General features: G+C 39.1%; 2 protein-coding genes across 7 annotated transcripts in view; both read right to left on the bottom strand.

The window, feature by feature from the left end:
• Positions 1 to 9,623, bottom strand: part of LOC105009564 — a 45,205-nt gene extending 35,582 nt beyond the window's left edge. For 4 of the 6 annotated variants that reach the window (XM_029125323.2, XM_029125322.2, XM_029125324.2 and 1 more), the window contains exons 1-23: positions 9,600 to 9,623; positions 5,505 to 5,607; positions 5,255 to 5,271; positions 5,078 to 5,099; positions 4,869 to 4,905; positions 4,691 to 4,754; positions 4,231 to 4,374; positions 3,913 to 4,109; positions 3,659 to 3,834; positions 3,319 to 3,437; positions 3,057 to 3,224; positions 2,645 to 2,847; positions 2,430 to 2,542; positions 2,144 to 2,250; positions 1,848 to 2,018; positions 1,513 to 1,721; positions 1,320 to 1,414; positions 1,120 to 1,148; positions 923 to 944; positions 799 to 826; positions 619 to 703; positions 330 to 476; positions 29 to 240 (exon numbers count right to left, since the gene is read on the bottom strand). In XM_029125323.2, the coding sequence (XP_028981156.2) occupies positions 29 to 240; positions 330 to 476; positions 619 to 703; positions 799 to 826; positions 923 to 944; positions 1,120 to 1,148; positions 1,320 to 1,414; positions 1,513 to 1,721; positions 1,848 to 2,018; positions 2,144 to 2,250; positions 2,430 to 2,542; positions 2,645 to 2,847; positions 3,057 to 3,224; positions 3,319 to 3,437; positions 3,659 to 3,834; positions 3,913 to 4,109; positions 4,231 to 4,374; positions 4,691 to 4,754; positions 4,869 to 4,905; positions 5,078 to 5,099; positions 5,255 to 5,271; positions 5,505 to 5,562 (2,423 nt within the window). In that variant the 5' untranslated portion in view covers positions 5,563 to 5,607; positions 9,600 to 9,623. The remainder of the gene's footprint in view (positions 1 to 28; positions 241 to 329; positions 477 to 618; positions 704 to 798; positions 827 to 922; positions 945 to 1,119; positions 1,149 to 1,319; positions 1,415 to 1,512; positions 1,722 to 1,847; positions 2,019 to 2,143; positions 2,251 to 2,429; positions 2,543 to 2,644; positions 2,848 to 3,056; positions 3,225 to 3,318; positions 3,438 to 3,658; positions 3,835 to 3,912; positions 4,110 to 4,230; positions 4,375 to 4,690; positions 4,755 to 4,868; positions 4,906 to 5,077; positions 5,100 to 5,254; positions 5,272 to 5,504; positions 5,608 to 9,599) is intronic. The other 2 variants (XM_034297212.1, XM_034297214.1) reach the window with 2 other exon arrangements.
• An 895-nt stretch (positions 9,624 to 10,518) lies between these two features.
• Positions 10,519 to 27,617, bottom strand: tpo (thyroid peroxidase). The gene is made up of 12 exons (XM_034297419.1): positions 27,611 to 27,617; positions 26,355 to 26,465; positions 25,897 to 26,029; positions 25,448 to 25,577; positions 24,514 to 24,720; positions 23,721 to 24,239; positions 21,202 to 21,460; positions 19,160 to 19,330; positions 18,736 to 18,973; positions 18,398 to 18,606; positions 17,257 to 17,430; positions 10,519 to 10,619 (listed from the first exon to the last, which is right to left on the bottom strand). Exons 1-12 carry the CDS (start codon positions 27,615 to 27,617, stop codon positions 10,519 to 10,521), a joined length of 2,259 nt encoding a protein of 752 aa, XP_034153310.1.
• Between the last annotated feature and the right edge of the window lie 231 nt (positions 27,618 to 27,848).

A 27,848-nucleotide genomic window follows, 5' to 3' on the forward strand; every position in this document is an offset into this window, starting at 1 on the left:
GGCATTAGATATCATTAGATATACATACACAGTTTGGTAGGTCTGACAACTGAAGTTCTTGGAGCTCAGACAGGAGAGGAAATTGCTGGATGGAGATGCCAGGAATGGTTGGAGCCTCTTCTGGAACCAGTCATTGATGAAACCGACGTTGTTCAGCTGTGCATTAGTGAAATTGTTTATTTTGACTTCTTCAATGGCATCAAGGATTTGTGGCATAGCTGGACTGCTGATGTTGGGGTTCTGGAAAAGTAAAAAAACATATTTAGCTTTAAAACGTTGACATACTGTATATTTCCCTCATTTGCTTAGAATTCGGGGATTCAAAATACCATGCTGGAATACTCCAGAAGAGCCTGATCCAGAACCGCAGCATTGTTTTGGAAGAACAGCTTCCACATTGCTGTTGAGTAAGTGGTGTTGCTCGCTAGTTGGCATTTCAGCAGCGTCACCAAGTTGTCCGCTGAGAGATGGAATGTCTTAGAGAAAAGAGCACAGGGACGTGAACAAAATTGGACGACATTTACAGTGACATAATGAAAATCCACAAAAATAGATGCAGAAAAGACAAATGCTTCTGTTGCTACCAACCACATTCTCTGATCGGTTTTAAATGCTTACTGAGGAACAGGCATATTCAGGGAGGTTGAAGTTGCACAGAGATTCAGAAGAACTGCCAGACAATAGGTTTTGCTCCAGTTGTGCACTGTAGGAATTGGTCATAAAAAAAACATTATTCATTTATCAATGATACCGTGGCATGTCTCAGTTTCTTACAGTACAAGAATCCACTGAACCAACCTGTTGACTCCAGTACAAAGTTGTTCTTCTGCCAAAGAAAAAAAATACAATGTTTTTACACTCAAAACATGAATTGTCACACTGTAAAAAGTAAATCTACATTTCTCAGCCTGCATCAACTTACCATTGACCAATGTTTCTTTGCACTAGATGGGGGAAAACATTATTTTTACCATTGTGAAAATTAATGAGATAACAAAAAAGATGCTTGATTTTCCTCAACAACGACACAATAAAGAATGAACGTGTATGATCTATCCATTTATCGTGTGAATCTCTGGTTGAAAAAAACCAAGCTACTCGTATTTTAAAAGTTCTTACCACAATATCAGGGAGCGGCCTTGGGCAACCTTTGAGGGAGATAATTCAGACAAGGGTACCCGATTATCAGACAATATTTTGGAATAATTTGAGAATACAAAATGACAGAGTGCCTGTTAGGAGATTATTTTAATCTTCTATAAATGCTAGATTTAGATGTTGGACTGTCTGTAGTTAAACAAGAGCAGCGTGTCACATACGTTGGAATTTCTCCATCAATGCATCCAAGCTGGACATCACACCCTGTGAGAGGTTAGGTGGAAGAGATTCCAAACTTTGGTTGAGACCTGTAAATCTAAGGGAATGGGAGTGGGAGATGTTAATGCAGCCTTTCATGAATCTGTACTTAAAGATGTGTTTTTTGATATGGCTGCGAGAAAATAAGTCCCTTACATGGCGTCGTATGATTCACAGGTGATGTTCAGGGGGATAACAACCAAACTGGAAGGATTGAAACTGGCTAGTAGAACATCCAGATTGACTTGGAACCAAAGCTGGAAGTCTTTTGGCTCAAAGACGTAGAATTGGGGAGCAAGAGCCGTCAAGGTCAGGTTTAGCATTGTGTCTCTTACATCTGTGTTTGTGATGATGGTGATGTTTTCCTGGAAATGAAATGGTTCATGCCTTAGTATAACATCCTTGCATTCTGATTGTCAAGTCAGGTGGATTTCACAACAGCCGGGTCTTACTGGACAAGGTCCAATCCAACCAGAGCGTGGTGTACTCACCTGCTTGGTGATTTCGACAAAAGTCACAAAGAACTCCTCTAGCTGCACGTCAGATTCCACCAAGCTGATGAAAACTTCCCTGACAAGAGTGACATTCTCCAGAGCGCCACTGCTTTGGTCAAATATCAGTTCAGCTCTCTGATTTGGTGAGAGGATGTCTAGAACTGCCACCTTCGTAGAGAAGGGGGGGAAAAGACAAATCATTGACCCCTGTAAATAGCCATTATTCCACACTTGAACATTGTCAAACAAGTCAATTATGATAATGCAAAGGAAACTGGTAAACACTGTTATACCCCTGAGATGTTGAAGTGTGTGAGATCCGAATAGGATACGTATTGAGAGAATAGACCCAGGTTGATCTCAAGCCAGTCTGCATCGTTTTGAATGCCCTGGGTGCAAGCTAAAACACATATGGCCATTTTCATTATTGAAATGTGGAGTACACTGATGTTACATTCAATAGTAAAGGAAGTGACATGTTGCTTGCTCATTTCCAACAAAGCGCATATCATCTAGCAAACGTGATGAAACACCTGTCAGAAAGCCAAAGAAAACAACAACCAGCTTGGTGTGTCCTACCTGGTCCATTGATGAGTTGTATAGATCTCTTCAGGTAATTCAGCATGACCATTGCGATTTCTTCTCTTCTATCAGGAGTCATTTTAGGGAAGGCATCGGACATTCCTTTAACACTGTCAATGGGAGAAGATACACTCGTCATATTAAAACCAGCCATTGCCAAAGATATGAGCTATCGCATCCGTTGTCTGTTTTATGAAGATCTTGGCCCTTACATCACTTGGTAGTTGGTGCAGTTGACGTATGACGTAGCATTAGTGAGCATCACTCCATTAAAACTGGGGAGGATGGGAGTCAGCTTTACTTCGAACCACACAATCCAGTCCAGCCTTTCAAATCGTTGGAATTCAGGGCTGATGATGCTAAATGTCAGATTCATCATTACATCCCTCACGGCCGGAGAGATGTCAGGAATCTGCTGAAAAACAGGACCAGAGTTCATCAATGCTACATGAATCACTGTGGAATTCCAACAAGCTTAGATGGGGTTAAAGTAGGAGATGAATAGATTTATCATTGATTATTGGGAATATTTTACTATCCACAAAGGGACACACAAGAAGGCACAGACATTGCTGATTGTCAAGTTGAACGCATGAATGTTTAGTTTTTTCAAACATGCATTACTTCTGCATCGGCCGTCAATTGCGTCAGAAACTGGTCAACATTTTGGAAAGCGTTTCCTTTGTCCAGCCGCTCAAACACAAGGTTGATGTCATTGGTGTTATTCAATGCTCCAGAGCTCAATGCCCATTGTGCCACTTGGTCTGGAGTAAGCGCCGAGAGAGATTCCATCTACAAAACAAGAAAAAGAAAAGGGCGTATTAGTGAATTGCACTGTAAAATTATTGGGAGGTTAATCATCCTGACAAACACTCAGGCAACTTACGCTGGAAAACCCGGGATTAAGAACTTGTAACTCGGACAGTTCTGCAAAAACTGAAAATACGCCAAAGTTCCTCTGGAGCCAGTCCGTGCTTCCACTGGTGTTTGACACACAGCCGGGATCTGAAACAATATAAATATTAAAAGTATTAAACATTTGTTTTCGCCCAAGCACTCACACACCTGATTCAAATGATGCCACTCGGGTGTGTGAGTGCTTGGGCAAAAACTAAAATGTGCACCCCTTTGGGTCCAGAGGACCCGGATTAATAACACTGCCCTAGCAGATGACTTGATAAGCTTGTTGTCCATGAGATTTTTGCTTTTCTACAGATGTTAGTTACCTGTTGTGTCATTTCTCGAAAGGAATGGTAGGATGAAGTAAGTGAAGATCAATTGTTGTTGCTTTGTGTTTATTGAGGCAGATTGGCTGCTTTGAGCGTCTGTGCTTCTGTGATTGTATAACAATAGTTTTTGCCCTTCGGTAATGGATCCCAGATCATCACTTAGTGTCTTGATCCTGAAATTAAAAAAAATATTTAAATGACACGAGTGCAGACCTTTTCATATTATAGAATCTGAATTGTTGTCAACGCACAATGCCTGATAAGCGCTGCAGCTGAAGTCTTTTGTGCTCAACAGGGTCATGAATTCTCCAGTAATGTAGGGCAAAAGAGGTTCCAGCTGGATTTTGGACCACAGTCGTATGAACGTCTCACTTCGGACATTAACAGGGTTGAGACTGTTCAAAACTCCAAAGACATTGAGGACCTCGGATTTTGAGTCATTTTCAGCCTGAAATAATAGACAGTTTAAACTATACCTTGACATCATCAATGTTAATATTAAGTCATTTAATTTCTACTTAGGTTTAAAATAATTTGTAAGGGAAGTCCTTAATGAAAGTATTGAATACCAAATATATGAAGACTTTTAAATTCAAATCCATAATCCGTCTGAGATTGTATTGCAGCCCTCCAATCTTCTCTTCAGAAAGGCTTTGGTTTTTGCCACTCACACAAGACAGTTGGTTAGTAAGGGTCTCCACAGTGTTAGATATCTAAAAATGAAGAGAATTAACTTATTCATACATACTGTATATAGTGTATAGTGAATGCATATTCACTGTAAATATTTGAGCATTCACAAATGACAGGTATCATTTCATCCTTACACCAGAGGGCACTATCAAACAACAAATAAGGTAATGTTACTGGTGTTTTAACAGTGCGGTGAATTTGGCTGTATTGTTACTACTCAATCTTCCAGTTAACAAAATAATACTATAAATAAACACTGTAACAGTGCTGTAAGAGCTAGATATCAATAATATCATTTTTTTAGTGCTTATTCTTAAATTGATTCCGGAAACGTACCCTGGAACTTGCTATATTTAGTGTTGTTGTGTTGCAGGCTTCGTGTGAGGCATTGTTAATAGTGCTGAAATTAAAAGGATTACATTTAAATGACAGTCTTAATTCAGTCCACATAGAGGTCAGAGAAGTTATGCCATATATTTTAAGATCAACTGAGATAATAACTCGGTCCACTTACCTGTTCAGTTGGCTCCACTGATATGTTTTTACTATGTCTAAAATGAATAGAATTTAATAGGAATTTACTTTGTTGTTTGTGAGTCATGTTCATCTAGTGGGTCACATTTAATCAACCATGTTGTGTACCTTTTAACTGATTCATTAAAGCAAACACATGAAACAGATTATAAATGATTAATTTATAAAGATACAAAGAATGTTCCCTACCATTCATTGTTATTAAGTTGATCTGAAAAACAACACCATATAGCAGATATTATAATTTAAATATAATCAAATTAAGCAAGAAATTAAAATATATATATTATTTGAATATTTATTTACAGTGTTTATCGCCTACACGTTTAATAGCCAGAAATTGTCTGGCAATGACATACAACCTACCTTTGTAGTTGTGCAGACTGATAGAGACAAAAAGAAAAGAAATGCAATATTACATACAGTCAACTCCACAAGTATTAAGACCGTGACACATTTTCAAAAATTTTGTCCCTCTTTTTTGCCAACACTTTGACAACAATACACTACTATTGGTAGTGCTAACTTTCAGCTGTTTCATTTTTTGGGTATTTGGGTGATATAGATATATACGCATGTGCCAATGTTTAGATTTATGAGTCGGTCTGAAACTCACCTGTTCCAATAGCTGAGATTAGTAGGAGCCATAATGAAGTGTTGGGCCCACCCATCATGTTGTTGAGTATGACTCACCTCCACATGTACAGAAACCTTTGGTGCTAAAGAAAGCATGTCAAAAGATAAATACATGTAGACATCCTAATTTGGGATAGGGGTTATGGATAGGGGTCAGGGTTAAGGGTAGAGCATAGGGGTTAGGATTAGTGGTTAGGGTTAACCCTAACATATGTTCCCTCTAAAATTAGAATTCACGACCATCATTTTTAAAATATGGAGAGAAATAATCCAGCTAATCTATTATTTCCAGTGTCAGGCAATAACATGATGCTGCCGCCACCATTTTACTAGGACATGAAGAGGGTTTCTTTGCGTGTTGTATTGTATTTGACTTTAACCAGTGTTTTTAATCCATGTCAAAAAGTGAATGCCTTTGTGCTCCTCGTGCAATATTCCTGATGGCTTTAAAAACTGGCAGACAGTCTGGATTCAATACATTGTTGTTGAACCATTGTTTTTTTTGGAGAGCAGCAAGAATTTTGAGAGCAGCATTATGTCATGATTCTGTCATGATCAGGTATGATTATCATTGGAAGGGACCGAGGAGTTTGTTTTGATAACAATATATAGCGAAGTTGGAAACACGCCTAACCCCAGAATTACCTAAATTGCTGTGCCAGACACACTAGAATGATATGCAATTGATTACATTATTATTTTTGCCATCAACCTACACACAATACTCCATAATGACAAAGCAAAAATACGTTTCTAGAAATGTAATTTTGAAAATTACAACACATAAAAGCTGAAATATTTCACGTACATGTACGGATGTTTTTCGACCCGTTGCCATGACACTCCAAAGTGATGCTCGGAGGCATCCTGCTTCTTTTGATCATCCAAGACATATCCAAAACACTGTTGTCAAACCGGGTCCGTGGAGGGCCGAGTGTCTGCAGGATTTCACTCTCACCTTGTACTTGATTGATTAATTAGGTCACTAATCGGTTAGTTTCTACCCTCACCTGGTTGTGTAGGTCTGAACTGGGAACCAATTTATAGGAAAAACAAAAACCTGCAGACACTCGGCCCTCCGTGGAACCGGTCTAGAACTAGAACTTGACTGGAGTCCATCTGTGGCAAACTCTATACATACAGATGGGTGACAAATGAAAGGAAAAAACTAAAAAAAGGTGTTTCAATAAGGTTTTGGTCCATCACAAGCCACCAGATTTGCGCCTTGGCATAAATCCCTAGGTGTCTCTGGAACTCTACTGGAGGAATAGAACACCATTCTTAATTTCCCTTAATTTCTGATGAGGGGATATGAGCGTTCTGATGATGGTTGTGGCAGGTACTGTCTAACACGTCGGCCAAAATACTCCCATAGTTGTTCAACTGGCGTGAGATTTGATTGATCTCATTTGCACACTCATCAAACCATTCAGTGAACCATCATGGCCCGTGGATGGGGGCGTTGTCGTCCTGGAAGAGACCCAGCAACGAACTCTCTATCAAAGTCATTAAGATCCTTTCCTCTTGCCATCATAACCCGAAATGCATATCAGTTGGGCCTGCTCAGCGTTTTTATACACGCCACAGAGCTTGATAGGATGTCAACTGCTTAATTGTATCATGCAATACACATGAAATGACTGTTACTCCACTAATTTACTCAGATTTTTCTGAATGTGTGTGTGTGTGCACGCGTATAAGCAATTAGGCTTGAGGGGGCTTGATATATGGCAAATATACCATGGCTAAGAGCTGTTCTTACACAAGACTCTGCCAGAGTTGTGTATAGTTCTCAGTACGTCATAGAAATACAAGTACATTCCAGTTCATTCTGCATAGTTGAAATCAGGATTCCCAACACTGCAGTAATTAGTCCTTGCCTCTTACTGACTGCGGTCAGCATTCTTTAGAGATTCTTAAACACAATACAATGAGCGTCTCAGAAAAGCACACCACCATTCCCATATTACTAATGTACATGTTAAATGTCACCATAAATGTCACAATAGAAATATATTGTACTAGATTTTTGGTTAGAAAGCTTCTACCCTAATCATCCATTCAACATTTTTAGATTTGCAATAATATTCTGTTGTAGAGCAGAAAGTAACAATAGACTGAACGTTGTGGTCCACAATAACTGATCTCAGATGGTAGATCTGGTCTTTTTTATAGGCGGAATAGTTTGAGAGATAATTTAAGAGACTACCCACATGTAAAAACATAGCCTGCAAAATAAAGGTGTTTACAAAATGGCATATATTGTTATATAGAGTATTATGCACTGTTATTAGTAGGGCTTTAACATACATAATGATTTGCTCAGAATTTTACATTTTACATTTAGAAAGCCCTTAATTTATACTCAAGGTCAATGGAAATACTTTACAGTAACTAAACATAAATATACATGTATTAATACATTAATAAACATACATTAACTATAACTTGATGCATCTTTAGGGTCAGGATTTATTTAATATATGCATAGTTAACTCATGGAGTACAAATTAATTATCATGAGTTAATACACAGATAAAACATTACTTGATGCATCTAAAGAGCAGGATTTATTTGTGATGGTATGAATTAACAAATGAATAACATCATTGTGAATTAATATACAGCTTCAGAAAACATTAAGAGACCACTGCACCTTTTTCTTTCCTTTCCAAAAAAGTAGAAAAGGAAGGTTTTGAGTGAGGAACAGATGGGTTAAAATAAAGCACAGTAGTGAGTTTTAAAACCAGAAACGTTAATAAACCTGAGGGCAAGAAGTGACTGGAGTTTGGATGTTCCCGATTGCATACACACAACACCCCCATAATCAAAAACAGACATAAGACTGGCCTGAATTTTATTTTCCAGATTAACGGAAGGAAACCAATTTTGGATTTTAGCTTTCTCACTCTGCAGTGAGGTCTCTTAATTTTTTTCCAGAGCTGTATATGGATGTTAGTTTATGGTAAATTATCAGAATGGGTGGATTTAATCATTATGTATACCAACACAGTTGTTCATGCTTTAAAAAGGACTACTGCTGTAGTTTGTTTTCCTCTTGTGTGCATTGAAAATGCAATTGAACTATTAAGACATTGCTCGAATGTTGATACATAGCATGATATGTAGCATTCTACAGAGTCAATTTAGTGAAGGAATTTTGAAATGGAACAAGCCTTTGTCACGTAAAAATGTTTTGATTGCTTGATTTTAATTGATCATTTGTCAAATGTACTCTTTGTGCATAAATTCAGAGCTTATTAAAGCGTGAATGGATTGTATTTAATTCGTGTCTGTAATTTCATTAGTTAAATACTAACTTTATAACAATTACATGTGCTAATAAAGCATTCATTGATAACTATTAGTTAACTACTTTTGTGATCCTTGTTGTACAGTCACTACTATTCATTAGGTTATTCATAGCTTTATAGCACTTATAGATGTTTGTAAACTATGACATAATGATAATTAATGAACATTTGTGAATTAAATGTTGTAGTAGGGTTTCTTTTCAGTAGTAATAGTTTAATAGCATTTTCAATGCACACAAGAGAAAAATAAACTACAGCAGCAGTCCAGCTCAAAGCATGAACAACTGTGTTGTATACATGATTAAATCCACCCATTCTGATAAATGATCATTAACTAACATCCATATATATTTATGCACTATGAGTTTATTAATATGTTTACTAACACAAAATAATTGGTCTGTACACTCATGCAGTAGTCATTGATTATTCGAAATTAGATGTATTAATTCAAGTTTATGAAGGTATACTTCATGAGTTAACGATGCAAATCCTGCTCTATAGATCCATCAAGTAACCGTTAATGCATTTTTATTAATGTATTAATACATGCATATTTGTGTATAGTTATTGCAAATATTTACCATGTCATTTTTACTTTGTGTTTTTATTTCATAAAAAAAATATTTAGGAAGCATTATGTTTATTTTTACTGCTTTAAGAATGTTTTCGATACAACCATTGTGCTCTTAATGGACAACCAATTGAACTCTAGCCTTAGTTATTACTGTATTATACTGTAGATCGTGAAATTTGCTTACCTGTCTATGCCCAGTGCTTTAACAAAGAGGAGTGAAATAGTCAGGAACAGGGCGGGATCATTTATAGTTTAGGTGTGGCGAACAGTCATGTTTAAGCATCTAGTCTGTCAGCTTTCGGAATGAGGTTTGGCAGGTATGGTTTGAAATAAGCATAATGCACCAAATGTTCTCATGGAAGGGAATTGGCATCAATTATCTATCTTCTGAGGGCATTTGATAAGGCATTGGAACTTGGACAACATTTGTTATCACACACCAATATGGTTAAGACCAAACCACAGCAAGGTCCTAACCTTTATGAAGGCGGGTGCCTTGCTCCCAAGTTACTTGGCAATGATTTTCTAATCATTTGCACCTGTTATTGCACCTGATATAATTTTTTTACATTTTCTGTGAAGTAGCCTAAAAATTGGGGTGTACTTACTTTTTCCGCGTAAGTAATGTTAAACGCATGAATAGTTTCAAAATTAAAATATCTTTGTGTGTTTTGTAAAATTGGGTTTGTTAAATTGAGTTATGCTGCTCCGCGTGGGGCTGCGTGCTCTCTCCCTCTCCGGCGCTCCACCTCCCCGGTGTACTAGCCGCCGGCTGGAGAAGATGTCAGCAGCGCACCCAACACACCCTCACACCTGTTTTGAGTTAGTCAGTCTATTTTAGTTCCTGACCGTGTGGTGCCGTGCGCGTTATATATATGTAAGTCGTGACTGTACAACAACGATTACTAAATTAGTGAACTAATTGTTAGTTAGCAAAAATGCTCGATATGTGTGTGTGTGTGTGTGTGTGTGTGTGTATATATATGTATATATATAACAAGAGCCATGTCTAAACGTGATTCTTCGTGTCGGTGTTGTTGTTACTTTGGTGTTTGCCTCTCCTTTACGCACTCGCTACCCTCGCACCTCACAGGTTACCTTCATCAGCGAATGTAGTAGGAACTTAGCTCCAGTATCCAAGTGTCCAAGTATGGAATTTCCAGGGCTTCAAATGAGAAGTTGGCGAAGACTTTCAAGGGGTTTCCTGAGGGAAATTTGAGTTAAAAGAAAAGTGTAACAGCAGTAGATAGAGAGGAAGAGGAGGTGGCGAGGAGGGAGTGAAATGAGGATGGGTCCATCTATTTTACCTTCTGATGACGTGCAGGGAACATTGGTAACGTCCTGAAAGTCGACCATAAGTATTTTTTTACTCAAATAGTTCAAAGAAGTTGAAAGTTTGTGAAATTGTACCCATCCCTTCATAGGCCAGTGATGTGTGAGTAGGGTTGCACAGGGTTTTTTAGAATGTTGTGATTTTGGGGAAAATAAGGGACTTTGGGGAATGTTGTAAGAATTTATCAGCAAAGGCCTTCTGGCCCACCTCAATATGCAAAGCAATACTTCAAAATAAGGTATTGGGAAATTATATGTATTAATAGTTTAATGTTATTGATACACAGTAGGTAATCCGAAGTTAGAAGTAACTTGATACCTAATAATAATCGAAGAATGTGAATGTAAAGGAATTTCTGTTTTCACTGGTGGTAAAACTGGTGGTGTAATCGCTCAAGGGCCAGTTTGATTCACCTTGGTCCCTGTCATTGCTTTGTGATACTGGTCATAAAAAACTGATTGGCATAATTATTCATGGGAGATCGCGTCTCGACTGCACGCAAAAAAGGACTTTGGCGTATGCATAGCACGAAATTGTGAAGTGTGAACCCGTGTTATATGTACGCAAAAGGAAGTTAGTGGGTTGTAATTTTCACTTTTAAAAATCAACTAGGGAGAAAAACAAACAGTTCTTCACTGCTGTCCATCACATAGAAACGACTTGACACTGAAGTTTAGGCAAGAGCTCAACTGATTCATTTTAGTCTAAACTGTGGACAGTGTAAAAAGTAAATGTAAAAGGAGTTGGTTGGATGGGAATCTGTGTCATTATGACATTCACACAGTCTTGTGTTTCGCGCGCGCACACCAACACACGAACACAAACTTTAGCTATGTCATAACATACCTGGACTGCTTATGGAGATCTTTATTTTGTATAGTAAATCTGTCAAATGTGGTTAAAATAATAGGTACTTTTTTGCCAGACCATGTAAGTGGAGCCGGCCTAGAAGAGTGAATGTCTCTTACTGATTCCGTCCCTGACTGATTGACTGAGTGACTGACTACCCTTTGTTAAATAGCGTAACATTCAAAACACATTATGCCTGAAGTTCAGGACAGAAAAAACTTCGCTGGTTACAACTTTGCGTAGCTACGTAATAGGGAGCCTGAAATAAAACGGTTCTTTGAGGCTTCATTTGCGTTCTTCTAGCAGCAGTATATTATGCTAGCAGTGTTAACTCAGATTTTCTTTTTCAAAATCAAAGCCATAATTGAACTATGTAAGATTATATAGTTAAGAGTCTTGTCTGTACATTTTATGTTTAATGTCCGTTCCAATGTTATTCTTGTTTGTTCTTTTTCACAGACTAGATTGTTAACTATATTACCTTGTACATTTCAATTATGGCTTTTATTGTGATGAAGAAAATCTGAGTGCTGCCAGCTTAATATCCTGCTGCTTAAATAACCCAAAATTAAGCCTCGAATGGCCATCACTGGTTATTGACACCAATGTCATTCACGAATGGCTAATAAGCTGTTAAAACGGCCAGTGGCAAAAGCGATAAAGTTCATAGATGCTATTTGTGGTGGAGGTAAACATAGTACCAAAACATTACTCAGTTTAACATAATTTAATGGCGTCCATGAAACATTACTTGCTAATAAGCTTTTAAAACGTCCAGTGGGAAAAGTCATACAGTTACTATTTGTGGTGGAGGTAAACTTAATAAGAAACGTTACTCAGTTTAACACTAGTAAATGGTGTCTAACAAAATATACAAACTTGGTGTGATGTTAATGGTTGCATAGTGCCTAACGACAATGCCTTTCACGTGGGCGAGCTGTGTTCGATTCTCGAGAGAGAGCAGCCACGATTAAAACATTTGATTGCGGGCCGTCTGAACTAGGCTTGCCTGGTTTCTTTTTACCATATAACTATGCTAAGAACACATTCTTATTTACCACAGTGGCCTGAGAGCAATTCATCTTAACTGTCTAGGTCAGAGACAGAGAAACAGGCTTGTTTTCCTTGTCAGCTTGCCAAACAGAACCAGCCACCATTTATTTCTTGCCCCAACACTCCTTAACATTAGTGTACCCTGACGCACCGTTAAGGCACTGGTTGTTGAACTTTGCTATCATTAAGATGTTGTCAGAATCTCAAGCAGAGGCAGTAAGCCGATCAGTTGTACGTGTTTAAAAATAAAACCTTGTTATTTGCATGTCTTAAAACATTTTGAAAGGGTTTACTCGCATAATCTCAGACACTAAAACTCAGGGAATAATGCAAAATCAAACCAATTGGCCCGCTGGGGGCGCAACTGAAATGTTCTAGTCACACATGCTAGTCATAGCGTTAGTCACATTTGAAACTTGCATCCATTACCAGATCTTGGTGCTTGACTGCAGAGCAGCAAGGGGTACAGCCCCTCCCTATCTTCAGGCAATGCTCAAACCCTACATCCCTACACAAACTCTTTGTTCTGCCCCCTCTGGTTTAGGGTGACAATACTGTTGTGTATTCTTTTGGTTTTCTCTGTTTATAAAGGCTCTTTGTGATTTTGCTGCCGGAGATAGAGACAAATATGTTCAAAGTGACATATGAACAAACGCCAGCACCAAACCGTTGGAACTACAAACTCATCCATGCCATCTTTGGAATCATTGAAGTCTCCTGAACACAACAATGTCTTTGGTTTTGGTCAAATTGTTCTATCAATCAAAAGTGTAGCAGTGTTTAAAGGGTACATGAAGAGTCATACGTTTTACTAAATTGAAAACATTATTAAAAATGTATTGTAGCTTTTACATTTTTGGATGGATAACAAACATTGCAAAACAGTGCACATTTCTGGGGAAACATATGCATATGATTTTAGGGGTTTCAGGCTGGGTATAAAATATATGGTTAATAGTTTCAAATTTCCTGAACTACAAAAGAGGGTTTGTGCCAGGCTCTGTACAAGGACCCTCTACTCTTTGCTGTCTCTATCAACAGCATAAATTATACTGGAAGAAATTGTGAAATGTATTAAAATGCTACCGACACAGTATTGTATTCCATTGCACCTAATGTTGACAAAGCATTTTTATACTTGAAATACGACTCTTGTACTATAGATGACACTGTAAATTAGTGCCGAATGCAAATTAAAAGAATTACATGCTCTTCCTTAGGTCATATAACGTGTATGTAAATTAATATGATATTACCAATCTGAACAGTTAACACGTAACAAACTCCAAAGGAAAGTATTGAGTGAGGAACAGAAGCGTTCAATTTGCAGTGGTCTCTTAATTTTAACCCTTCTGTTCCTCACTCAAAACCTTCCTTTTCAACTTTTTGGGAAAGAAAAGAAAAAGGTGCAGGGGTCTCTTAATTTTGTCCTGAGCTCTATATTGTTATATGGCTTGATGACAAGTTGTCCTTCAAAACTCATGTTTAGAACCAGTGAGAAAGTTAAAATCCAAAATTGGTTTCCTCCCGTTAATCAGAAAAAAATAGTTCAGGCCAGTCTTATGTCTGTTTTTGATTATGGGGGTGTTGTGTGTATGCAATCGGGAACAACCAAACTCCAGTCACTTCATGCCTCCAGGTTTATTACCGTTTCTGATTTTAAAACTCACTACTGTGCTTTATACCTAGAGATACAGCGGACATAAAAAGTCTACACACCCCTGTTAAAATGTTCTTTTGATATAAAAGAAAAAGACAAAGATAAATCATGTCAGAACTTTTTCCACCTTTAATGTGACCTATAACGTGAACAATTCAATTGAAAAACAGTGTCAAATCTTTGAGGGGGAAAAATCAAAAACTAACAATAACCTGATTGCATAAATGTGCACACCCTTAAACTAATACTTTGCTGAAGCACCTTTTGATTTCATTACAGCACTCAGTCTTTTTGGGTAGGAGTCTATTAGCATGGCACATCTTGACGTGGCAATATTTGCGCCTCTTCAGATCACCCCACAGATGTTCAATTGGATTCAGGTCTGTGCTCTGGCTGGGCCATTCCAAAATGTTAATCTTCTTCTGGTGAAGCCATGCTTTTGTGGATTTGGATGTGTGCTTTGGGTCGTGCTGAAAGGTGAACTTCATCTTCAGCTTTCTAACGGATCCCTGAACATTTTGTGCCAAAATTGCCTGGTATTTAGAACTGTTCATAATTCCTGACACCCTGACTAAGGCCCCGGTTCCAGCTAAAGTAAACCAGCCCCAAAGCATGATGCTGTCACCACCATGCTTCACTGTGGGTATGGTGTTCATTGCGTGATGTGCTGTGTTTCACCAGACCCTAACACATTTTCCCACATGCTTTTCGGAGAGTTGATGTTGTTTTTTGCAAACTTCAGCCGGGCTTGGATGTTTTTCTTTGTAAGAAAAGGCTTCTGTCTTGCCACCCTCCCCCATAGCCCATTCCTATGAAGAATACGGGAGATTTTTGTCTTATGTAGCATCCAGCCAGTACCAGAAATTCCTACTGTTTCTTTAATGTTGCTGTAGGCCTCTTGGAAGCCTCCCTGACCAGTTTTCTTCTCGTCTTATCATCAATTTTGGAGGGACGTCCAGTTCTTGGTAATGTCTCTGTCATACTTTCTCCACTTGATGATGATTGTCTTCACTGTGTTCTATGGTATATCTAATGCTTTGGAAAGTATTTTGTACCCTTCTCCTGACTGATATCTTTCAACAATGAGATCCCTCTGATGCTTTGGAAGCTCTCTGCGGACCATGGCTTTTGCTCTGAGATGCAACAAAGAAAATGTCAGGAAAATCCTACTAGAACAGCTGAACTTTATTTGAGTCACTTTAAATGATGTCAGGTGTGTAATAACTTCTATTTAACATGAGTTTGAATGTGATTTTTTAAAATAAAGCTCTTATTTAAAGCTCCTGCTGTGTTTAACATAATTAATAATAATCTTTCAGTATATAAATGTTAACCACACCTGATCTCAGGGTTGCATAGGGTTATATTATTTAATCTCTACAGAGGTAAATCAGCTTCTCGTTGTTGTACACCTGAGTGTGAAATAACCTTAAAAACTTACCAAAGGTGAATTTCTCTGGGGTTTAGACCACTGACTGAGGACTTGCATTAATTAAGAATCTGTTTGTTTATGACCAGGTTAAATATCTCTGTTTTGCTTATTGTATTCTCTTCTATTTTCAAAACCCAACAATGTCAGAACATTCTGCTTAAGCCACAAAAAGGTTGGGTGAGATATGCTCCTAACGTCATGCACCCTGTGAGAACTTCTCTGACCGCACCCAAGCCGCTTCTTCCGCTCAACCTCTGACCCCTGCGGAGCACTCCCATGATGCACTTACAAAGTGCTCTGGAAGGAGGTAGTGTTCTAGTGGAGTGTTCATCAGCACTAAACAAAGCGTTCACAGTGTCACCTGGAGGACGGCAAATGTGATAGCTTGGAGGAGGTCCCCAAACCACAGAGCTTCTCCCATGTGTGGTATGACACATGTAAACCACCATTAAGAACTGCCACCATTGTAAGGTCACCATTGATCTGTGAAAGACTTCAGCAAGTTAAATAAAGGCCGACATAAAATATAGGCCCCGTTTTGCAGACACAGATTAAGGTTACAAATCGAAGATTATAACAAAACAACATGCCAGCAACACCTTTCTGACCTTACATTGTGGAATATATTGCACATCTGGAAAATCGCTGTTATGGGCCTTAAACCCTTTATTTGTTTTTCCTCTTCCTCCTCTAATATTCTCTCTCTTACCCTTTTTGTCACACATACATGCACAGCATAACTTCTTTGGGTGATACCCGGAACAACATGTCAGGAACACCTTTCACGGTCTGTTTTTTTTTTATTGCCTCGGAGGAACGTTTGACAGAATTACTGTGTGTTTCTTTTTGATTAACCACCAACGCTGAACATCTCTTGGCATTATTTTCTTTTTGATACATGGCAAATTCTGAAGAAGAAAAGACGTCAAAGAGGCATTGCAGATCATTATCTGTTTTTCTGCTTCATTTTCATCAACGGTCTCTTTTGCTTTTCATCCTAACTGGCATCTGAAAAGGAGAAGGAAATACAATGTCTGATCATATTATATTTGATCAGGTCATGCCAGTAAATGTGTGAGAGCACAAACCTACTGCAGGCAACACTAATTCTCTTAAAGTGGTGTTAATCTAAAATGACCACTGGAGGGCAGTTAAGAACCGAGGCAATATTACTCAGTGATGAATCGTTGTTTTACCCAGTATAAAATATTGGCAAAAGTTTTGGGAAAGAGTGAGTTTTTAAATTATGGTAATTCCATTATAGAACTCAGTATTTTAGCATTACTAGTAGTAGGCTGTGTATTGGAAAATATGGGCAGATTTTGTAACTGGCTTTATAGACATTGCCTGCATACTCAGAGATCATTAGCCTGCACTGATGTTTGTTCATTGCATTACAAACCATAATGTCTTTGGACTTAATGAGATTAAGAATATTTCAGTATGAAGTCTACCTTTAATGAGTACATTATGTGCCATGACGATTCAAATGGTGGCAAAAATGTCCAACCTACCTTCACACTGAGGGGATGGACCACTCCAGCCGTTCTCAGTACATACCATTTCAGCCACACCCTTTAAGCTGTAACCATGGTAGCAGGAATACAAAACTACAAATTCTTCGGATTTGGAAAGAAATACAAAATCGCCATTCGCTATTTTCCCTGGACTGCCGCAGAAGCTGAGGGCTGGAATTTAAGTGAGACATATTGTTTAACATTAAACATAACATAAATTGTTCACATGCAATGTGTGCAACAACAACAATCCCTGCATTTATTTGTATTTTTAACTTAAAATCCTACTGAAATGTTACAGATCCTACAGAACATACATAAGGTTTTAGATAGTACTGTGATAAGACAGAGTGTAAAACAATACATTTAATTAATATATCTTTATAGCGTGCATGTTACTAAAAAAATTACTAACAACTGGTAGTTAGTTCATTACTAACAATGGAATAACCAATATTTTATGCTCATTTATTGCAGTTGATCTACAACCAACTTGGGATTCAATCCAGCAACCTTTTGGTCACTGGCATGGTCCCCTTTCACATGTTGTGCCCTGCCTGCCATATACAGAAACAGCCAGCAAGAAACAGCCAGCAAGAAGAACCCCTCTGGGGCAGCCCCTTAGGTGTAGAGAGAATAAGTAGGGCAGCCTGAATGGAAATATTACACAGGTTTGTCCAGTTTTGGCGTTCTTTCATACTAAATTATCATTGGTTAAAACAATGTCCATATTGGGCAAGTCATAAATGGCTACCCTTGACAGAATATTACCAACCCTTCCTTAACTCATAGGAAGTACTGCCCAGTAACAAACATTAAAACGGCAGATGCTTTCAATGGCGATGTCCAAGCAAAATATAGCCCACTACATTTTTGCCCACTACAATTCCTACTTTCAAGTTGGATTATTATAATCATGTGTGATTTAAGTGGAACCTTCTCCGAATTCTTTGTTCATATCACGTCTTGTATTGGCTTTCTTCGCTTTGCCTGACCACTATGCTGGTAACTACCCACAATACAGGAACTCATATTCACCTGGAAAAACGCAGATGCCATTTTCACCTTGCCGTGATCATTTGTTGGACAACAAGGTTTCTAAACACACCACACAGTCGAGAGAAGAGGCGTAGTGTACCTGGGTGAGGCTCCTCCCTCCAGGCCTCCAAGCTCATTGATGGTATATTGCTGCACAAGCGGAAACCATCTGGGTATCTCCCAAACACGAAGGGGTCCAGCGGGGCCTCGTTTATTTCACTGTTGTCACAGATGACGCAAGATAGAGAGTGAGTTTGAAGCTCCATCCTCTGACGCTCTGTGAACACACCCTCACTCTCCCACCAGAACCTAGAAATCAAATGAAAACATAAGAGTCAATTAAATTTAGTGAAGATGGATGAGGCAATGTGTTGCATAACAGGGGTCTAAGCATCACCCACTACCACAGTGCAGCTGTCAATGTTTCAAAAAGCTCACCTGTCCCCGTCTCGAAGCATTGCCACCTGTTTTCCAATGAGACACGAAAAGAGTGGACCCGTCCTGGAACCAGGAAGAGGTTCCTCTACCAGTCCCCCAAGCCATATGTCAATGTTGTCAGGATGTTTATACAGATCCATTATCTTTTCAGCAACACTTTCATCGTTTGCAACTTGTCTGAAATCGTCTCGATTCCATATTCTCTCAAGTCCACAGAATTGTCTCCAGTCATTGTAACCTGGAATGTAATTATGGTGCAATTCCATTACGCCTGCATACCAAGATCAAAGAAAACAGATCCCAAAAGGGGACTGCAGAGCGATTGATGCTTGTTGTTTTTTTAGTTGCTTGGATTTCAATTACATTTGTTTTGAACTGTTACAACTGTTGTAATTATTGAGTTGTGTTGACGAGTAACACAAACCTGGGAGTCCGTGATCGCGCCCCCTCTGCAGGTTGAGTGCTGCCAGGTCCAGGTCCCCTGGGACATTCAGAGTCACCAGTCTCCCTGTCAGCTCCTTCGTCAGCAGGTTGTCAGGGTTCACCACAGCCGCCGGCGTCCCCAACAAACCTCTTAGAATCGGCTCTAGTCCACCTCAGATAAAAGCATGACATTTTGCAATACACTTTCCAGTACTTTCCACAGATACTTCTATTCAAATTATTTAGCAGATAGGTAGTCGAGACTCAAATGTGCAGTGGACTTGAAGAAATCGTGCAGTAACTGCCGCTTACTAGTAGACACTGAGCATGGCCTGAGAATGGGAGGCAATGGGATGGAGCAGCACAGTTGTTTGGGACCCCATGTCAAATGTACTTAAGTACATCTGTTTATACACTATATGGACAAAAGTATGTGGACACCCGGCCATCACACCTATATGAGCTTGTTGGACATCCCATTCTGAAACCTTGAAAATGAATATGGAGTTACCCCCGCCCATCAGTTGTCTAAAAAATTTTGTAGCATTAAAATGACTTTTCACTAGAACTAAGGGACTTATCCCAAACCCTGAAACACAGCTCCAGACCATTATCCCTCCTCCACCAAACTCTACAGCAGGCCTTATGGATTGCGGTAGGTAGCATTCTCCTGGCATCTACTCCACCCAAATTCGTCCATCAGACTGCCAGATAGTGAAGCATGATTCATTATTCCAGAGAACATTTTTCCACTGCTCTATAGTCGAGTGGCGGCGTCCTTTACACCACTCCAGCCGACGCTTGGCATTGCGCATGTTGATATGAGGCTTGTGTACAGCAGCTCGGTCATGAAAACCCAATTTGTGAAGTTCTCGATGTTCTTGGTGCTGATGTTGCTTCCAGTTCGGAACTCTGTGGTAAATGATGCAACAGATGATATGCGATATTTCAAGCTATGCACTCCAGCACTCAGCGGCCCGCTCTGTGAGTTCGCTTAGTCTACCATTTCGTGGCTGGGCTGTTGTTGCTCCTAGACACTTTCACTTACAGTTGACTGGGGCAGATCCAGTAGGGTAGAAATTTCACAAACTGACATGTGGTGAAGGTGGCATCCTGTGACAGTGCCACATTTAAAATCACTGAGCTCTTCAGTACAACTCATTGTGCTACCAATGTTTGTCTATGGAGATTCATTGGCTATGTGTTGTATTTTGTGCACCTGTGAGCAATGGGTCTGGCTGAAACAGCTCAACTCTATAATTAGTGGGGTTACGTCCACATACTTTTGGCTATATGGTGTATGTTAATATACCTACAGTGGATATAAAAAGTCTACACACCCCTGTTAAAATGGCAGGTTTTTGTAATGTGAAAGAATGAGACAAAGATAAATAATGTCAGAACTTTTTTCACTTTTAATGTGACCTATGATGTGAACAATTAAATTGAAAAAACAAACTGAAATCTTTGAGGGGGAAAAAATTAAAAATAAAAACCTTACAATAACCTGGTTTTGTAAGTGTGCACACCCTCTTATAACTGGGGAAACCCAAAAAGACTGAGTGCTGTAATAAAATCAAAAGGTGCTTTGCCTCATATCTCTTACTTCACAAGAACCTGGCATTTTAACAGGGGTGTTTAGACTTTTTATATCCACTGTAGTTAATTTTCTCAACTGTAAGTGGGCATACACAGTGCACAAAAAGAAAAGAAATCATTCCTTTAAAGTCTTTAATGAGTCTACTGTGATTTTAGCAGTCAAATGAACAGTAGGTTGTGTAACCCCATAGGCATATGCTATATTTACATCCGTCGCCACAGTATGCCCATTACCTTAATTAAGATGCATGTGAAAGTGTAATTTAAGGTCGGGTACTTTCCACAACCTTGGAAATCATGTATTTCTTTGTCCATAAAATAATTACAGATCTGAGGAAATACTACAACGTATCGCTGGAGCTGACCGAAGCAGATTTTATCCCCTGCCCTTTACATCTCAAAGTGTTTAGTATGCAACAGTTCATCCTATTAGAGAATACAGACCCTCTTTGACGAGTCTCCAAGGACTGAAGAATGTCTTATGCAGACTCAGAGAAGAGAACTGTTCGTGTTCCTGGAAGCTCTCGTTGAGTCTCCTGAGAACTGAGGAAATGGTGGCATGGCCAAATCGGAATGCTGCTGTTGCAAACACATTGGAGACGGAGGGGTTTATAGTTGGATCATATCCTCCATAGGGACCAATGTACCGATCAAAAGCCTCCCTTCCAATGACTTTAGGAACATAATCCCTGGTGGTTATAATCTGAGGGGAAATGTAGAACAAAGCAAAAGGAGACCTTTAGATAAATATTTATATGAATCGCTTGATAAGAAATATAACTTTAACACACCACAAGGTATCCTTATCTTTGACAGGGTGTATACAGTAAACGGGTCATGTTCCACTCAGATGGTATTTCGAGATATCCGGAGGCCTGAGTTGATTGTTGAGGATTTGTCCCCCTGTGATTCCCTTCAGAAAATGTAATCTGGCATCACTATTTATAAAGGCTTTGGCTCACCAGAATCTCAACACATCACACACTGAAACTCAGAGACACTGGTCCGTATGTCGTTTTGTGTATCTGCGGTATGTGCAGACCTACAGAACCACTGCTTTTCATTGAGTTGGAACCACGGCTTTATATGGTTGTAGAAATATTGCTGGGTATTCAAGTAGAACCATTGCTTTATATTCCGGTGGAACTATGGCTGAATATTGAGGTAGAAATATAGCTGGATATTCAGTTGGATCTATGGCTTTATATTGAGGTAAAACTATGGCTGGATATTGATACACTTTATAGTGTATCGAGCTTCTCCTCAATAAACTGCCTGCTTAATTTTCATTCAGTAGGCCTGAGACAACTACACTGGAACCAGCTGCCACACAATGACTCAAACAGGTTAACATACACTATATGGCCAAACGTATGAGGACACCCCTACTAATTATTGAGTTCAGCTGTTTCAGCCACACCCATTGCTCACAGGTGCATAAAATACAGCACATAGCCATGAAATTTCCATAGACAAACATCGGCAGTACAATGAGTCGTACCGAAGAGCTCTGTGACTTTAAACGTGGTACTGTCGTAGGATGCCACCTTTGCCACAAGTCAGTGAGAAACGTCTGCCCTACTAGATCTGCCCTGGTCAATTGTAACTGCTATAATTGTGAAGTGGGAGAGTCTAGGAGCAACTCCATATTAATACCCATGGTTTTGGAATAGGATGATCAAAAAGCTCATATACATTAGGAGGGTTGGTCGGGTGTCCACATACTTTTGGCTATGTAGTATGACAACAAACATAGAGCCGGTGAACCAACTCGAAGGCTTACCCTAACAAACATCCAACTCTATCTAACATTCCAGAAATAAACCTACTCTGACTTACTCTAACTTACCAAACCTGCAATTCTCTTTTTACCCACAATGCCTTGTACCTAGCTAATCAGAGCCTAGACAAAGACGTGTAGGGCACGCACAGAACACATTCAAAAATGGTTGACGCTACAATTCTATGGCTGTATACTGAGGTGCGACTATGTCTGGATATTGAAGTGAAACTATGTCTGGATATTGACATAGAACTCATTTATGTAATAATATTTGCATTGACTAATGCAGTGTTTCCCAATTCTGGTCCTCAGGACCCAAAGGGGTGCATGTTTTTGTTTTTGCCCTAGCACTCACACACCTGATCCAAATTAAAGCCTCGATGACAGGTTGATTACCTCCCTCGAGTGTGTAAGTGGTAGGGCAACATTCAAAATAGGTGTGTGAGTGCCAGGGCAAAAACAAAAACATGCACCCCTTTGGGTCCCGAGGACCAGGGCTGGGAAACAGTGAACTAATGTAATTTTTAACAAGTCATTTTTTGAATTTTTTAAATTCTATTTTTTTCCCATTTTTTCAGAACGAGATAATCATTCTGAAGTATAACTCTACGTGCACACTGCTGGCTCGCTCAATTTGCAAATTGCTCAATCTCTGGCGAGCTGTCGCTGAGCCCTCCCTTGCGTGCACACTGCCCACTCAGGCGGGCGTGTCTTCCTGATTTATGACAGCCAACCAGTCAACCAGTATAGGGGAAACACCAGTCTCCACAATTATTAGCAAGTATTTATTATTTGCGTGACTCCATTACTAAAAACATATTATGTATCAACACCATGCCAGGTCAATGATTTGTCAATGGTCAAATAGCAATTCACTTCATTTTACGTTATGCATGTATCACTCACCCATGATCCCAACGATCTCTGAAACCTTCTATGCATCAATTTTACAATTCTATCTCTGTATGAAGACAGAGAAGCATCATAAATAATGGGGAAACTGGACACCGCAATTATACATTTCTTGTCCAGTTTTTGAGCTAGCGAGCAACATTTTAGCTAACAAGCAGAAAAAAGAAGGGACTTCAAAATGCAGAGAACATCAACCCTGCCATTGGTACTCCGTCACTGCCCGCTTGCTGGAAATTAGCATAAAGTCAGTTCCTTCGGTAGGACCTACCTGGTGTAGAGCGCCAATGATCTTACGAGCCTCCTGGTATATTATCTCTGAACTCCAGTGTGGGTTGAGGTCATGCAAGGCCTCTGCAATTCTATTGTGTTCTCTCACCCACAGTGTGTGTAGAGCCACCAGGGGCAGAACCTCGTTCACCCTGCTGTCTCCAGCCAGGAAACAGTCCACCCTGTCCCCTTGGCGATGGTTTGAATCTTGGAAGCATGGAGACGGGGTCTTCAGGACAAAGGGAAGGTAGGATCTGCCCCGTTGATCCATGAATCTGCTGTTGACAGCTAGCTTGCCCTCAGAGCTTGACAGGTCTCGAAGGGCACTCTGTAAATTTGGGGTGTGGCCATATACCGTGGACGCGTCCAAGAAAGACGTGATTGAGTTCATTTGTTGACGCTGTAGTGCTGGTTTGATGTCTGCGGTTGTGGCCTGTGCGTTACCCGAAAAGCAGGCTGGTGAGGAGCGGAAGAAAGGAACACAGCTTCTATTTCCAGATAGTTGGTCATGAGAGACTGTCTTGGATGGAAATAAAATAACATGTGGTTAGTATATGATATTATGTAAGATTTTACCAAAAATGACACTTCACAACCACTCAATGACTTCCAACTTTTGTGGAATTTGTGGAATTTTTGTAGTCGACTAAGAAAGCAGACACATAGCTATTGTGAAACTGTTCCCATTATTGTTATCTGAAGGGTATACCTCAATATGATAATCATGTCAAGGGTACACATCAACAGGTTTATCATGTGAGAGATATACCTCAATATGTGGAGAATTGAGTTACCTCAATAGGGAAGCAGGGATTTATGTATTCACAGGTCTTTAAACAGTCCAGTCCTCCAGAGAAAGCAACTCTGCTGGTGCTTTGAGGAGTGAATGATATGTCATGGTCTATGTACTGGCCCCAGTCCACTAGCATTTGAGAATAAATATCATCTAGAGTGACTGATTTGATGGAGCTCTGCAGGATTTTCTTGCTGACTTCCTGTACCTAGTATTGCAATAGGAACATGAAACATAGGATGGTTAGATGATAACATTTGATTTAATTCTTTCAGTCTAATCTTCAAATGTTTGGAGATTCTAATCTTGTCCTCATGCAAAATAAAGAATAAATCAACAGTGTCACCTACACTGTTCACAAATGCAAGCACACTGCGAAAATTGCATATGACCAAATGTGTTTTAAAAACATAATGATCTCCTCAAGAAAAACCAGAACAATCATAGAAAAATTACATATAGTAACTTCAGAATTACCCCAAAAATATGTTTAATATGGACAAAATAATTCTTGGTTGAATTTAGTGTATCAAAGTCTGTGTAAATGTAAGACTGTGTACATAATGGATTGCATATTTATTTATATGTTTCTGGGGAAGTCTGCTGAAAGTATCTGAATTGCAAATACAAATGCAAATAATTGGATACTGTTGGCATTAAAAAAAATGCTCATTCCTTCATAACAAATGTCTATTTTGTAGGACTAGAAAATGGTAAATATCTGGTTCTTGCACAATGAATACAAATGTACTATAAGTTTTGATCGTATCATTTGCTGACATAATTCTGTCATAAAAAAGAAAACGCAATTGATCTACAATGTTTTTACTCAGAGGCAGATAATACTGGGGAAAAAAAGAAATTGGATCCAAATGTAATGTAACTTTTCTTCATGCAACCATGGTGCACGTGCAATAGAACGCTTTGGAGATTACCGGGGGAAGTTGGAAGCCATTATACAGTTGCCCACTGTTCCAGCCCTTGGGCTGGCTTTCCCTGTCTTCATATTCTGCCGGAAGCCATCTGGCCAGGACGTTGTTGGCAGAGCCCCATAAAGGCTTTTGCCTGAAAAAAAGAGATGTTCAAAATCTGTCAAAATAACCCCGTAATACAAAACAGGTGTTATGGCATCTCCTGATTCCCACATCTCACCGGGAATAAATAAACGATGGTGTGTGGGGTGGGGGTGGGGGGGTGTTTGTGTTTGTTTAGCATGTGTATGTGGGAAAGAGAGGTCTGACTTTCTGCTACCTAAAAACACATAATATCTTCATCGAAATAATAGAAAGTCCCCATACATTTCACACTGCTTTTTAGGAATGACCCTTGTGGTTCAACTTCATTTGCAATCAGATTTAACCAAATAGAAAAACATATGAGGTACCTGTTGTTGCAAACTCCAGATATGGAGCTGTACTTGCTGGAGAAGCCCTCGTGGTGACAGACATCCGTGTGGACTGGTGAAGGACAGCCCGACAGATCTGCAATCACCTCCACGTCTTCCAGTGAAAGAAGCTCTTTAGAAACGACAGCACCGAGTTAACAAATGCAAATAGTCTGGAGCGGATCTTCTAATTAAGCTGGTGCAGGGAGGTTTAATCATTTTGCAGGTATTTCCGAAAGGCTTATCTTTGACATTTAACTATCGGTGAAGTGGATCCTGCACGCGTGTCTTTGCACTTCTATTCTGGGCCGATAACTGGAGACTCCAGTTCACTTCACAGTATCAGTGTGGGCTATCTGAATATAGTAGGTATGCCCTTTGTGCCGTTACTGCAAGCATAGTACAGCCTACATTATTCAAACATGATGTGATAACGGTTGAATTGAAACATGACCTACCTGATGCAACCAGACCCCTTTTCTGTCTTCGGCTGGCTCTGTCCTTTAGAATAAACAGAGTTGCATCAAAGACCTCTGCAGCTCGGGAAATCGCTTGGGTCTCAGGCTCCCCTTGCCGGAGAAATGTAAAGAGCTGAATCGGGGACTTGAGTGTACCTAACCTGTCAGTCAGAGGGATTGATAGGATAAACAGTGGACCTGTCGTCTTGTGTGTAAATACAGTATATATATACAGTATTCATATATTGATTAAGAATAATTTATATACATATTTATAATCTCCACTTGTAAACATTTAAAATGGCAGTCACATTCTTAATTCACAAACACTATGCAAATCTTGCACATATTTACGAACAGGAGTTAAATAATTAATTAAGCAAAATACTGTTTTTATTTTTCTTCCAATTTCCCAATGAAAAAACAATGTCACCCAGCAATAATGAAGCATACACAAACTGGGATTAGCAATGGTTCATTACTCTGTCCTGGTGTGAGACAACGCTGTGTCCACCATCCAAAGGCCTTCTTGAAAGGAAGAAATTAGCATTCCCCTGCTGTCTAATGATGCACCTGGAAAGGTATTTAAAAAAGGTCCATATTTACAAAACCTGAGGAAATTGACTGAAAACACAACTCCTCGCATTTAGATGGTACATGTGAATTGTATCAACAGTGATCTTATACTTTGAAGGCAATCATGACATTCCTAGGAGGGGAAAGACGATATTGAACCCAGGGTGATGTGATGTGCGACCAGAATTACTTTAGAGGTAATCTCCCTCAGCCAAAACAGCTTTAGAATGAGCAGTTGCATGTCAATTTTACTTACAGAGACCTGAAATCCTTAGTACCCTTGGTATATACCATCGGGTAGGTTTTCATTCTATATAAATAGATGTAAATGAAAAGACTAAGGTTTCATACTCTCTATCGTTTGATATGTGCTAATAGTTGTATTTTCATTGGTGCAACAACAAATAAATAATACATCTTAAAGACAGATTCTACAAACAACATTCTAATTTCCATAACCAATGTGTCTGTAACATTACATATTTATCTGTTTATAGTAATAAGTTAACAGTTATTGTAAACAGAAAATGTATTAAAAACATGTAATACATTTTTTTTCAACAATGGAACCAAAAGAAAACATAAATATTACTTACGTTTTGAGTTTTTGGCCTCATCACTTAAAAACCTCATGAAGATTATGCAGGATAGAATGACACATTTAATCAGGTTCAAATTACCTGCCATGATTGGGTTATACTGAATTGAACAGTAAGCTACTCTCAGAAATATATCAAATCCAGCTTTCTTCCTTTTTCGATTGAAATTGTCAATTTTAAATCCCACAAGGCAGTTCACCCTAGAGCTGCAGTTGGAGAAAAAAACTCTGACATTAAAAACTATTCTGAAGAGTTAAAAACAACTATTTGAAGAAGTTATGCTAAAAGCAATAGGAAAATAGTATTATTTCACCTGATG

This window comes from Esox lucius, chromosome 15, assembly GCF_011004845.1.
Source record: "Esox lucius isolate fEsoLuc1 chromosome 15, fEsoLuc1.pri, whole genome shotgun sequence".
Lineage (NCBI taxonomy): Eukaryota > Metazoa > Chordata > Actinopteri > Esociformes > Esocidae > Esox > Esox lucius.

Coding starts and splice junctions, on each gene's coding strand:
- tpo (XM_034297419.1), bottom strand. Junction 25,578..25,896: donor TCTGGAGTTTGCAACAACAG/GTACCTCATATG, acceptor TCTTTTTTTCAG/GCAAAAGCCTTTATGGGGCT. Junction 18,607..18,735: donor ATGCTTCGAGACGGGGACAG/GTGAGCTTTTTG, acceptor TTTGATTTCTAG/GTTCTGGTGGGAGAGTGAGG.